At 40.8% G+C, this 14,012-nt stretch overlaps 1 protein-coding gene across 15 annotated transcripts in view; it reads left to right on the top strand.

The window, feature by feature from the left end:
- C1H1orf141 (chromosome 1 C1orf141 homolog) overlaps positions 1–14,012 on the top strand; it is a 69,698-nt gene that overhangs the window by 34,485 nt on the left and 21,201 nt on the right. For 14 of the 15 annotated variants that reach the window (XM_071091496.1, XM_071091507.1, XM_071091520.1 and 11 more), the window contains one exon: positions 2,632–2,699. The exons of the other annotated variant lie outside the window; for it this stretch is intronic. In XM_071091496.1, coding sequence (XP_070947597.1) covers positions 2,632–2,699 — 68 coding nt within the window. The remainder of the gene's footprint in view (positions 1–2,631; positions 2,700–14,012) is intronic. 15 annotated transcript variants of the gene reach the window in all.

The raw sequence follows: 14,012 nt of genomic DNA on the forward strand, positions 1-14,012 counted from the left end.
TCTAGTTCACCCTAAGGATGTAACCCTTTTGGATCCCAGGTAAAATGAATAGGTGTGGAGTTTTTTTGTGGAGGAAGGAAAGTGGAGAACATATTAAATATCAAAACTTTGGACCTCTGGCCAGCTTTTTGTTTTTTTCTATCTCAAGCCATGAAGCTTCCAAAACTTGATCTTACTTTCACATCACAAATACCCTCAGGGAAAAAGTGGCTTGGCATGTTGGGCTTACCTATCTGAGTTCTTATCTTCTCCTAGATTTAAGACAAGAGGTCCCTTATCATCTTTGAAGTCTATGATTCTCTTTAGACTTTAAAAAATAGTCCATCTAGCCTTTTAAGATGTTGCAGCAGGAGGGCTGGTACTAATTACCTGGCCTTCCATAATGGTAGCAGAAATCTCTAATCCATTTTCTTTCCTTAAATCATATAGAGATCTTTTAAAAGTAGGCTGATCCTGATTAAAGCCTCTTCAGTGGCTTCTCACTGTACTTAGTATGAAACTTGTATTCCTTACAAAGGCCTGGCTGAGCACAGTGGCTCATGGCTGTAATCCCAGCACTTTGGGAGGCCAAGGCAAGTGGATCACTTGAGGTCAAGAATTTGAGACCAGCCTGACCAACATGGCAAAACCCTGTTTCTACTAAAAATACAAAATTAGCTGGGCATGATCATACATGCCTGTCATCCCAGCTACTTGAGAGGCTGAGGTAGGAGAATCCCTTGAACCAGGGAGGCAGAGGTTGCAGTGAGCTGAGATTGCACCATTGCACTCTAGCCTGGGCAACAAGAGTGAAACTCCATCTAAAAAAAAAAAAAAGAACAAAGACCTGTCTATTGTGACTTTTGTGTGTGTATTCAACCTCATTCCTTACCTCCCTGGCCTTCATTTAAATTGCATCTTCAACCAGGTGGGATGGTTCACACCTGTAGTCCCAGACCTTTGGGAGGTCAAGATAGGCAGATCACTTGAGGTCAGGAGTTTGAGACCAGCCTGGCCAACATGGTGAAACCCCATCTCTACTAAAAATACAAAAATTAGCCAGGTGTGGTGGTGCACGCTTGTAATCCCAGCTACTTGGGAGGCTGAGGCATGAGAATCACTAGAAGCCAGGAGGTGGAGGCTGCAGTGAACCGAGATGGTGCCACTGCACTCTAGCTGGGCGACAGAGCAAGACTCCATCTCAAAATAAATAAATTGCAACTTAATTAGCCTCTTTTCAGTACAACTGCCAGATTTCCTGAGAGGAATATATATTTTCCCCTCTGCCTAAACACTCTGATACTCTATTCATGCTGCTTACAGCTCATTTGCATATTTTGGTTAAATGTCATCTGTTCAGAGAGGCCTCCTCTGACTACCCTATCAACAATATACCTTTTTTATGGTTCTCCCTCACCAAAATGTGTTTATTTTTGTTACGGAATAAATTTCAATTATTCACCCTTTGGTTTTTTTGTTGGTTTTCTTTTCCTGACAGGGTCTCACTCTGTTGCCCAGACTGGAATGCAGCGGTGTGATCACGGCTCACTGCAGCTTCAACCTCCCTGGGCTCAGTAATCCTTCCACCTCAGCCTCTTGAGTAGCTGAGACTACAGGCACACCACCACACTCAGCTAATTTTTGTACTTTTTTTTTAGAGACAGGGTTTCACCATGTTGCCCAGGCTAGTCTCGAACTCCTGCGCTCCAGTGATGCACCTGGCCTGGCCTCCCAAAATGCTGGGGTTATAGGTGTAAGTCACTTCACCAGTCCAACGTCTTGTTTTTTTTGGTTTTTTTTGTTTTTTTTTTTAATCTTCCATATTACCCACTAAAAATCTCCCAAGATATATATTACAACATAACATCACAGTCAGGTTACTCATCATAATACATTTACTAGCATCATTGGGCAGGAGTCACAATTCCAGAGTCCATCAGTGCCTAGCTTATAGTAGTTGATCAACAAATAACTATTGATTGAATGACTACCAGACTCCGTATTAAATTTGTTACATCGATTATCTCATTTAACTCTGAAAGTATTTCTATAAGTGCTATTGTTTCCAGTTAACAAATGAGGAAAGTAAGACTCATAGATGTTAAGTAACTTTCCTATGGCTATGGCTATGTAACTCACACAAAAAGGTGTAATTTGGACCCAGGCTATCTAAGTCCAAAGTCTGTATGACTGACCCCTGCACCATACTTACTTTAAGGATATTCATTGGATGATAATTCAGATCAACAAAACTCATAACTGAATATGAGAGAAATGCAGGTAGAAGAGACTATTTCTATTTCTCTTTTCAAAGGAATTAGCCAAAATATTTTTTGAATAACACATATGATTCTGTTTTATTTAGAAATCCATCATTTTCCAATAGAATATAGCTTTATTGTATAAACAGTTAATAGTTGTAAAAATAGTAAATAATTGAAAGTTATAGTCTGTTAATAGAAATTCACTTTTAGGGCAAATTATTCTAAAATAGATTTAGCTCTAACCATGTACAAGCAATGCATATGTAAGCAAATAAAATTACTCATTTACATTTCTTAAAAGTTTACTGCAGTGGAGACAATGGTTGATTGGGTTTAATTACAAGTAACAATAGCATGGAAATACTTATGTTTGAGTTTGTTTCTTTAGAGCCAGTAGAAGAACATCTAAAATCAAGATCTATTAGACCCTATCTTTATCTTAAGGATACAACTGAGGTAGGTGTAATTTGTATACTCCATAAATACTTAATAGAAATTCAAATTAGTCCTAATAATTTTATATATGCTCCTACAAATCCCAAATTCAAGTGAATTTTAGGATTCAAAATGATCAAATGTTAAACTGATTTCATCTTTGATATTACGTAAAACTTTATGTATGGAGACATTAGAGAAGATAATATATTCTTTGCTGGAGATATTTCAATACAGTAGAGATTATTGAATATGATAAGGACTAGCACTTATAAAGTCAGTTAAGACAGAGCATCATAAAAATCATACATGTATAACTTAAACATTCAAATTTATCAAATAAAAATATATGTCATTTGTTAATCTTTTAATGTGTAACCAAAACCTTGTTTTGCTTGTTTTGAGCATGCTATGTATGATGGTTAATCAAATTACATAATTGCAACAGCAACTACCACAAACAGATTTGGAACCAACACTACTGACTCTTGATAATCACTGAGCAGAAGTTCATGGGCATGCTGGAGTGACTAGCTTTGAGCATTGAGAGTGCCTTGGACATCATTCAGTAGTTTTTATCTAGGAAACTAGAGAGATAAATTAAACCAGAGAATTAGCAAGGGAAAGTCACTTTAGAGAGTCTCTTAGGTATTAATTTTTGTATTTTATATATACATATATATAATGTATAAAGAAATATGGAGAAATACAGACTTAGGGACATAATTAATAACAAATTTTGTTGCATATTCCTACATTTTATATTTTAACAAATATTAAAAGGATTATCAGTTTTATCTTCGTCTACAGGGTTTATTTAATTTCATGTTTTATTTAGGTTCATGGTTAATAAAAGTCTCCCAAGATACATATTACAACATAACATCACAGTCAGGTTACTCATCATAATACATTTACTAGCATCTTATGTAAAAATTGTAAAATTTTAATTTTTTAAAAATAAAAATATCTATGTGATATTTTAGAAGCAAAGAGTAGAGAAACACTAATAAGAACACACAGCCCTTTCATTCTCTGCTTCCTTTTCTAATTTCCTTTTTTCAGAGGCAACCACGTTTAACGTTTTTGGGTTTCAGTACCTTATAAGATTAACTCCATATTTCTAAAGAATGAGTTTCTACTGCTGATTTTAATTTATCAACTTTAAACATTATCTACTGAAAATCAGTAACAAAGATTGTTTATACCACTCTACAAACTGCCTCTCTCCACTTTCCTCTTCTGATCTTTTATAGTTACTTTTTTTGTTTCTTCTGTTGTTAATTTTTGCAACTTGAAATAATATATCTAACTTTTTTCCCCATCATTTTTAATCACTAACTCCTGATTCCTCTTTATATACGATGAAGATCTTAACAGTTTTATCCTGTCTTCCAACTCTCTTCCACACTTCTTCTCTAGGTCAAGTATATATTTACTTTTACATTTTTTAGGTGAACTATTATATTCAGCTTTGACTGCTGATTAAGCCTTTATGTTTTGTTTGTAGGTTAATTCTAAAACTCCAAATACTATTAACAGCATTTATATTATTATGATAATATAAATAATCATTTCATTTACATTATAGTAATGTCTCTGTAATAATCATTACAGAACAAAGTAATGTGCTTGGATTACCTTTCTTCTCAGTGGGTGCAATTTAACAACAATGGACTCTTTTTTCACTATTACTAAAACAATGCCATGTTTTAGTTTCCCTCATATTTAGACCTTAACTGTCTAGTACACTTTTATGGTTTTTTTTGGAATTTGTGATGGCCTTTCTTTTTTCTTGTGGGAAATGATGATAATAATAGCAAACATGTAATTGCATATGTGCCTCAAGCACTGTTCAAAGAAAGATTACATCCTCAACAATCCAATGACGTAAATACTATTATCCCTGAGAAAAAAGAGGCACAAGGAAGATAAGCAAATTGCCTGAGATCAATGTATAAGAACCAGGAAGAACCCAGCAGTTTGCTTCATGCTTATTGTCACTGAGATCTGCAGCCTCCAAAAAAGAAGCATGTAACTTTCTTATCATATGTGAAAATGATCAAGATTTTTACTCATGCTGTCTTCCATTCCAGTCTTCTTGGAGGAACTGTTCATGAAACCCAGTGACTTTTTGTTCTAAATTTGACCTGTTACTATAAGTCTCCTTTTATGTTGTTATTCCATTCCTTGGCTCAGTTCCTCAGATTCTAGTATCCGATGTCTTCTTCTTTCTTTCTTTTTTTTTTTTTTTGAGACGGAGTCCTCCTCTGTTGCCCAGCCTGGAGTGCAGTGGCGCAATCTCGGTTCACTGCAAGCTCAGCCTCCCGGGTTCACACCATTCTTCTGGGACTACGGGCATCCGCCACCAAGCCCGGCTAAATTTTTTTGGTATTTTTAGTAGAGATGGGGTTTCACCGTGTTAGCCAGGATGGTCTCGATCTGCTGACCTGGTGATCCGCCCACCTCTGCCTTCCAAAATGCTGGGATTACAGGCGTGAACCACCACACCCAGCCTTCTTATTTCTTTTTGGATTTCATCTTTATTTTCCTAGAATATATTTTATTTATTTTTAAAATTTTATGTCCATAGTTTTGGGGTAACAGGTGGTTTTGGTTACATGAATAAGTTCTTTAGTGGTGATTTCTGAGATTTTGGTGCACTGATCACCTGAGCTGTGTACATTGTACCCAGTGTGTAGTCTTTTGTCCCTCATCCCTGCTCCCACCTTTCCCCAGAGTCCCCAAAGTCCATTGTATCATTCTTGTGCCTTTGCATCTTCATAGCTTAGCTCCCACTTGTAAGTGAGAACATATGATATTTGGTTTTCTATTCCTGAGTTACTTCACTTAGAATAATGGTCTCTAACTCCATCCAGGTTGCTGCAAATGCCATTATTTCATTCTTTGTTATGACTGAGTAGCATTCCATGGTATATAAATATATCGCATGTTCTTTATCCACTTGTTGGTTGACAGGCATTTAAGCTGGTTCCATATTTTTGCAGTTGCATATTGTGCTGCTATAAACATGCGTGTGCAAGTGTCTTTTTCATATAATGACTTCTTTTTCTCTAGGTGTATACCCAGTAGTGGGATTGCTGGATGAAACAGTAGCTTTACTTTTAATTCTTGAAGGTATTTTCATACTGTTTTCCATAGTGGTTATACTAGTTTACATTCCCACCAACAGTGTAAACGTGTTGCCTTTTTACCACATCCATGCCAAGGTCTATTTTTTTTTTTAATTTTTAAATTATGACCATTCTTGCAGGAATAAGGCAGTATCTCATTGTGGTTTTAATTTACATTTCCCTAATTAGTGATGTTGAGCATTTTTTCATTTGTATATCTTATTTTGAAAATTATTCATATCCTTTGCCCACTTTTTGATGGGATTGTTTGTTGTTTTTTGTTGTTTGTTTTTTTGAGACAAGAGTCTTGTTCTGTCACCAGGCTGGAGTGAAGTGGCGTGATCTTGGCTCACTGCAACCTCTACCTCCTGCGTTCAAGTGATTCTCCTGCCTCAGCTTCCTGAGTAGCTGGGATTACAGGCATGCACCACCATGCCCAGCTAATTTTTGTATTTTTAGTACAGACAGGGTTTCACCACATTGGCCAGGCCGTCTTGAACTCCTGACCTCAGGTGATCTGCCCACCTCAGCCTCCCAAAGTGCTGGGATTACAAGCATGAGCCACTATGCCCAGCCTGGAATTGTATTTTCTTGCTGATATGTTTGAGTTCCTTGTAATTTCTGGATAGTATTGTTGGATGTATAGATTGCAAAGATTTTCTCCCAATCTATGGGTTGTCTGTTTGCTGAATATTTCTGTCACTGGAAGCTTTTTAGTTTAATTAGGTCCCATCTATTTTCATTTCTGTTGCATTTGCTTTTGGATTTTTGGTCATTAACTCTGCTTAAGCCAATGTCTAGAAGAGTTTTTCAGATGTTGTCTTCTAAAATTTTTATGGTTTCAGGTCTTATATTTAAGTCTTCGAGCTGGGCATGATGGCTTATGCCTATAAACCCAGCGCTCTGGGAGGCCGAGGCAGGCAGATCACTTGAGGCAGGGAGTTTGAGATCAGCCTGGCCAACATGGCAAAAACCCCCATCTCTACTAAAAATACAAAAATTAGTCAGGCATGGTGGTGTGTGCCTGTAATCCCAACTATTTAAGTGGCTGAGGCACAAGAATTGCTTGAATCCAGGAGGCAGAGCTTGCAGTGAACCAAGATTGCGTCATTGCATTCCAGCCTAGGCAACACAGCAAGACTCTGTCTCAAGAAAAAGAAAAAGATTTAAGCCTTTGATTTATCTTGAGTTGATTTTTTTATAAGGTGAGAGGTGAGGATCCAGTTTCATTTTTCTATATGTGGCTTGCCAATTATCCCTGCACCATTTGTTGAATAGGGCGTCCTTTCCCCACCTTATGTTTTTGTTTGATTTGTCAAAGATCAGTTGGCTGTAAGTATTTGGCTTTATTTCTGGGTTCTTTATTCTGTTCCATTGGTCTACATGCGTATTTTTATACCAGTTCCATGCTGTTTTGGTAACTATAGCCTTGTAGCAGAGTTTGAAGTCAGATAATGTTCTTTTTGCTTAGTCTTTCTTTGGCTAAAGAGGCTCTTTTTTGTTTCCATATGAATTTTAGGATTGTTTCTTCTAGTTCTGTGAAGAATGATGGTGGTATTTTTATGGGAATTGCATTGAATCTGTAGATTGCTTTTGGCAGTATGGTCATTTTCACGATATTGATTCTACCCATTCCTGAGTATGGGATGTGTTTCTATTTGTGTTATCTGTGATTTATTTCAGCACTGTTTGGTAGTTTTCCTTGTAGAGATCTTTTATCTCCTTCGTTAGGTATATTCCTATGATTTTTATTTTATTTATTTGAAACTCTTACAGAAGGGATTGCATTCTTGATCTGATTCTCAGCTTGGTTGTTGTTGGTGTACAGCAGTGCTACTGATTTGTGTACATTGATTGTGTATCTTGAAACTTTACTGAATTCATTTATCAAATCTAGGAGATTTTTGGATGAGTCTTTAGGGTTTTCTAGGTATACAATCATATCAGCAAACAGTGACAGTTTGACTTCCTCCTTACTGATTTCTTTTCTTTTTTTTTTTTTTTTTTTTTTTTTTTTTTGAGACGTAGTCTTGCTCTGTTGCCCAGGCTGGAGTGCAGTGGCGTGATCTCCGCTCACTGCAAGCTCTGCCTCCCAGATTCACACCATTCTCCTGCCTCAGTTTCCTGAGTAGCTGGGATTACAGGTGCCCGCCACCACACCCGGCTAATTTTTTGTATTTTTAGTAGAGATGGGGTTTCACTGTGTTAGCCAGGATGGTCTTGATCTCCTGACCTCGTGATCCACCTGCCTCGGCCTCCTAAAGTGCTGGGATTACAGGGGTGAGCCACCGTACCTGGCCCCTACTTTTTTTTTCTTTTTTTCAGACATGGTCTCGCTCTGTCACCCAGGCTGGAGTGCAGTGATGTGATCTCAGCTCACTGCAACCTCCGCCTCCCAGGTTCAAGTGATTCTCCTGCCTCAGCCTCCCGAGTAGCTGAGATTACAGGCATGAGCCACCACACCTGGCTAATTTTTGTATTTTTAGTAGAGAAACAGGGTTTCAGGATGTTGGCCAGGCTGATCTCGAACTCCCGACCTCAGGTTTTCTGCCTGCCTCAGCCTCCCAAAGTGCTGGGAGCTTTGAGGGGCACTGATAGGGTCTGATTTCCACAAGATTAGAAGTTAGGATAATCCATGTTACACTGTTAACTTTTAGCAAGCTTTGCTTTTGTTGAAAACCTTGTACATTTGGGATTTTAATTATTCTTTGCTATTAATAAGACCTCCTTCAGTCCATATTAACTTAGAATTGGTATAGATGACTCCTTCCTGATTCTGTAAGTACTTTAAGGTTTGGCAGAGTGCAAACAGCTCCCACGTTTGAGCAGATCAATTATTAGGCAATTTTCCTAACTCTGTTTCTACAAGAGTTTCCTTATCACTTACTGAATACCCATTGTGTCTTTTTCCCTTAATCACCCGGGAGGAACAATCTCCCTCTCCTGAAGGGAGTTCCTCCTAGATCTGGTCAGACCTTTGTATGGTAATTAATTAAGATTTAGATCCCCTGTTAGGAAACCTGCAGGGTTAAGGATTTTTGATAGGAAGGCTATGGATGTCAGTGGCCTCAGTGCTTTTGGGCTATGCCTTGTTTACACTGACAACAGGGTGGTATTGGATCACAGAGAAGACCTTCAATTATCAATTATAGGTTTTAAATTTACCCTGGCTTTTAAAGGAATAGGGTACACTCTTTTTTTCTTTACCAGTTCTTTCTTTCTCTCTTTCTTTCTCTCTTTCTTTCTTTTTCTTTCTTTCTTTCTCTTTCTTTCTTTCTTTCTCTTTCTTTCTTTCTTTCTTCTTTCTTTCTCTCTTTTTCTTTCTTTCTCTTTCTTTCTTTTTCTTTCTTTCTTTTCTTTCTTTCTTTGACTTTTTCTCTCTTTCTTTCTCTTTGATTTTCTGTCTCTTTCTCTCTTTCTTTCTCTGCTGGTCTCTCCCAGCCTCTGCCAGCCACTTTTTGATGGCTTCAGCAGTATAAGACTGCCGCCTCCTTGGGTTTTTGCACTGCATGCAATAACTGCATGGTTTCCTTGTGGTATTTAATGGGGGTCCCCCAGAGGTTAGGAACTCCCTTTCTTTCCATATTGTAGTGTGGGCATGTAGGATTAGATAAGCATACTTGCTATCTGTATACACATTTATTCATTTTCTCTTTGCCATTTCTTTTTTTTTTTTTTTTTTTTTTTTTTTTTTTTTGAGACGGAGTCTCGCTCTGTCGCCGGGGCTGGAGCGCAGTGGCCGGATCTCAGCTCACTGCAAGCTCCGCCTCCCGGGTTTACGCCATTCTCCTGCCTCAGCCTCCTGTGTAGCTGGGACTACAGGCGCCCGCCACCTCGCCCCGCTAGTTTTTTGTATTTTTTTAGTAGAGACGGGGTTTCACCGTGTTCGCCAGGATGGTCTCGATCTCCTGACCTCGTGATCCGCCCGTCTCGGCCTCCCAAAGTGCTGGGATTACAGGCTTGAGCCACCAGGCCCGGCCTCTTTGCCATTTCTAAGGCTTGGGTAAGTGCCACTAGTTCTGCTAACTGGGCGCTGGGGGAAAGAGGCTTACTTTCTGGTACTGTTACATCACAAACTGTTGCATAACCTGCCCTTTGTATCCCATTCTCCACAAATGAACTTCCATCCGTATATAGATTAAGGTCAGGATTAGCTAAGGGGATGTCTAAGAGATCATCTCGGGTAGCGTAAGTCTGGACTATAATTTGTTGGCAGTCATGCTGAATTGGTTCCCCGTCCTCTGGGAGAAAAGTGGCAGGGTTGAGGGTTGCACATGTACGTATTTGAAGCACTGGTCCTGAAACTAGGCCTCATAAAACTTGGAAACTAGGCCTCATATAAAAAATTAACACCAGGTGGCTCTGGATAGGGTCCCACCCTGCCTCGATAGGGTCCCACCCTGATAGGGTCCCACCCTGCCAATTCCGGGAAACAACTTCATGGGGTCCCACCCTGCCAATTCCGGGGGTCCCACCCTGCCTCGAAGTTCCCGGAATCAGCAACTCTAAGAAAAAAACCTCATAAGGTCCTGCTCTAACCAATTAGAACAAGACACCTTGCTCAGGCCATAGCTAGACCCAATTACCACGCGCCTAAAGCTTTGTTTGAATTTCGCGCCTTAAGCTGTGTTTGAACTTGTGTTTGCCTATATAAACAACCTGTAACAAGCACTCGGGGTCCCAGGGCCAACTTAGAGCTTGGGACCCTAGCGCGCTAGTAATAAATAACTCTCTGCTGTGAATCTCGTGTCGGTGATCCTTCGCGGCGACCCCTGCCCAGGAGGGAATCGACAGTTCGGTTCCAACAGTCCCTCAAGGAGTAGTGCCTGGTATCTAAGCAGGGGATTGTCTGATAGCCATAAACTTCCTTTGGCACCTAGTATGCCATTTACATCATGAGTGGTCCAGACAGTGAGATCCTTTCCTTGTATTATTTTGATAGCCTCTGATACTAAGATGGCCACTGCTGCAACTACCCGTAAACAGTAGCCAGCCTTTTGCTACTACGTCAATTTCCTTGCTTAGGTATGCCACTGGTTGTGGGGCTGTCCCACGAGTCTAAGTAAGGACTCCAAGAGCTATTCCTGCTCTCTCCATGATGTATAAAGAGACATTTTGTCCTGTGGGAAGGCTTAAAGCTGGAGTTTGTACTAGGGCCTCTTTTAAGGTTCTGAAGGCTGTTTCTGCCTCTGGCTCCCATTCTACTAGATGAGTGTTTGCCCTCTGGGTCTCCTTGATTAGAGTATAGAGGGGCCTGGCTATCTCTCTGTGTCTGGGGATCCATAGTTGGCAAAAGCCGGTGATTCCAAGGAACTCCTACAACTGTTTAAATGTCTTAGGGTGAGGAAAAGCCAGTATAGGCTGTATTCCTTCCTTGCTGGGGTCCTGGTTCCTTTGACTAAGATTAGGCCTAGATATTTGACTTGTTTTAGGCAGAACTGGGCCTTCAATGTAGATGCCTTGTACCCTTGATTAGCTAGGAAGTTCAGGAGATCTAGAGTAGCCTGCTGGCACGAGACTTCCAAACTGGTGGCCAAAAGTAAATCATCCACATACTGAAGGACCAGAGTTCCTGGACTTGAGAAGTGGCCTAGATCTTGGGTCAGTGACTGACCAAACAAATGAGGGCTATCCCTAAACCCTTGGGGCAAGACTGTCCAAATAAGTTGGGATATGTGGTCTGTGGGATCCTCAAAGGCAAAGAGAAACTGGGAGTCAGAGTGCAGGGGACTACAGAAGAAGGCATCCTTGAGGTCCAGAACAGTGAACCATTCTACTTCCTCTGGTATTTGAGAGAACAGGGTATAGGAGTTGGGTACAACTGGATATAGAGGAATTACTGCCTCATTGATGAGTCTAAGATCTTGCACTAGTCTCCACTGACCATTCAGTTTTTGTACTCCTAGAATTGGGGTGTTGCAGGGACTGCTGCATTTTCTTACTAAGTCTTGAGCTTTTAAATGTCTAACAATATCCTGCAAACCTTTATGAGCTTCAGGCCTTAAGGGATATTGCCTTTGATAAGGAAAAGTAGTGGGGTCTTTTAGCCTAATTTGCACTGGGCAGGTATTTTTTGCCCTTCCGAATTGTCCTACCAATGCCCATACTTCAGGGTTATTCCCTTCTCAAGCAGAGGACAACAAATGGGTAACTTGTTCCCCATATTCATGTAGATAATAGCTCCAACTTTGACTAACATGTCCTTCCCTACTAAGGGTGTGGGACTTTCAGGCATAACAAGAAAGGTATGTGAAAAGAGCAAAGTCTTCCAATTACAATGAGGAGGTGGGAGAAATACCTGGTTACAGGCTGTCCCAGGATTGGACCTTAAAGACAGCTGTCCAGGACAGGAGATTAACACTGAGAAAGCTGCGCCAGTGTCTAGGAGGAAGTCAATTTCTTGGCCCTCAATGGTTAACCATAGCCGGGCCTCAGTGAGGGTGATGACTTGAGCTGGCGCTTGCCCCAGGCACCCTCAGTCCTGTTGTTGGATCATCTGGTTGGGGGCTTATGGCCCAGAGAATATTTGTCCTCTGGGGCAGTGCACCTTCCAGTGATTGCCTCGGCATAGTGGACATGAGTGAGGGGGCAGCTTGTTTCTTGTTGGATAATCTTTTTTAAGGTGTCCTTGCAAACCACACTGGTAACAAGCCTTACCAAGTGGTTGGCCTGCTCCATTTTCTGTCTGCTCTGAACCACCAACGTTTGTTTGTCTGAGGGCCATGACTAAGGCTGTGGCCTTTCTCTGATCTCACTTTTCCTTTTCGGCCTGTTCCTCTTGGTTCCTATTATAGAACACTGAGGTTGCCAGGTTTAATAATGCCTCCAGATTTTGTTCAGGACCCAGGGCTCACTTTTGGAGCTTTCTCCTGATATCTGCAGCTGATTGGTTAGTAAACTTATCTTTTAGGATCAATTGACCCTCGAGTGAGTTGGGTAATAGGGGAGTATATTTTCTTAAGGCCTCTCGTAGCCACTTGAGGAAGGTAGAAGGATTTTCTTCCTTTCCCTGAGTTATGGTGGACATCATTTAATAATTCATGGTCTTTTTCCTAATTGTCCTTAGTCCTTCTAGAACACAGGTCAACAGATGTTTGAGACTCCAGTCCCCATGATCTGAGTCGAGGTTCCGATGGGGATCCATACTGGGCGTGACTGGTAGGAAATTTGTCCCTTTCTTCGGCTGTCATTCTATCATTTACTTGACTAAGATACCAGGTAGCTCCAAACTCTCAGGCTGCAGCTAAAGCCGCATTCTTCTCATTAAAGGCCAGGGTTTGATCTAACAATAGCATAACATCTCTCCAAGTGAGATAGAAGGCTTGCCCTAGACCCTGTAGGGCATCTATATACCTATCAGGATCATCTGAAAACTTCCCCAGGTCTGCCTTGATCTGCTTTAAATCAGAGAGGGAGAAGGGGACATGTACCCGGGTTGGGCCAAATTCCCCTCTCCCTACAGCTTGAAGGGGACATAACCGATAGCACAGGAGTTTCTGTGGTCCTTTGGAGATTTCTTTGCTTGTTTCCTTCTGGGCAGGGGCGATTAGAGGAGGCTTATCATTAACAGGAATGGGAGCTATAGGAAGGCTAGGATATGGGGGTAAACTGAGAGGTCCTCTTGTGGGATGTAAATTGCAAGCTTTGCATAGTTGTAGATTCTTCTTCAATGAAAAGAAAGCTTGGACATAAGGTATTTCACTCCATTTGCCTTTCCTCTTACAGAAAAGGTCAAGCTGCAGGATAGTATTGTAATTTATACTTCCCTCAGGTGGCCATTTTTCACCATCAGAGAGAGAATATTGGGGTCAGGTCATAGTGCAGAAAAAAAATAAGCCACTTCTTTTTCAGGGTTTGTTGATCAAATTGGTCCCAATGGCTTAGGATACATTTCAGGGGTGAGCCTGTTGATGCCTGAGTGTTTCTCATCTGAAAGAAAAAACCGCCCACTGTTTTGGTTTGTTTATTTCCCACCATTCCCCGCCCCACCCGCCCCCACCAAAGAACCCAAAATGGTCCCTGGACCCTGCTGATCGGAATAGTCGTGCTCACCAACGCAGCAGCAGAAACCCTAATTTTCCTCTTAGACCACAAAGAGGACCGAGGAAGGTCCGATTTAGTGGCCCTTACCAATGCATTCTCAAAAACCGGTTAGAGTCCTAAGCATTCTCTTGTTAGTATTGGGAGCTTACCCCTGTCC

The sequence above is a fragment of the Macaca nemestrina genome, chromosome 1 (genome assembly GCF_043159975.1).
Source record: "Macaca nemestrina isolate mMacNem1 chromosome 1, mMacNem.hap1, whole genome shotgun sequence".
NCBI classification, from domain to species: Eukaryota; Metazoa; Chordata; class Mammalia; order Primates; family Cercopithecidae; genus Macaca; species Macaca nemestrina.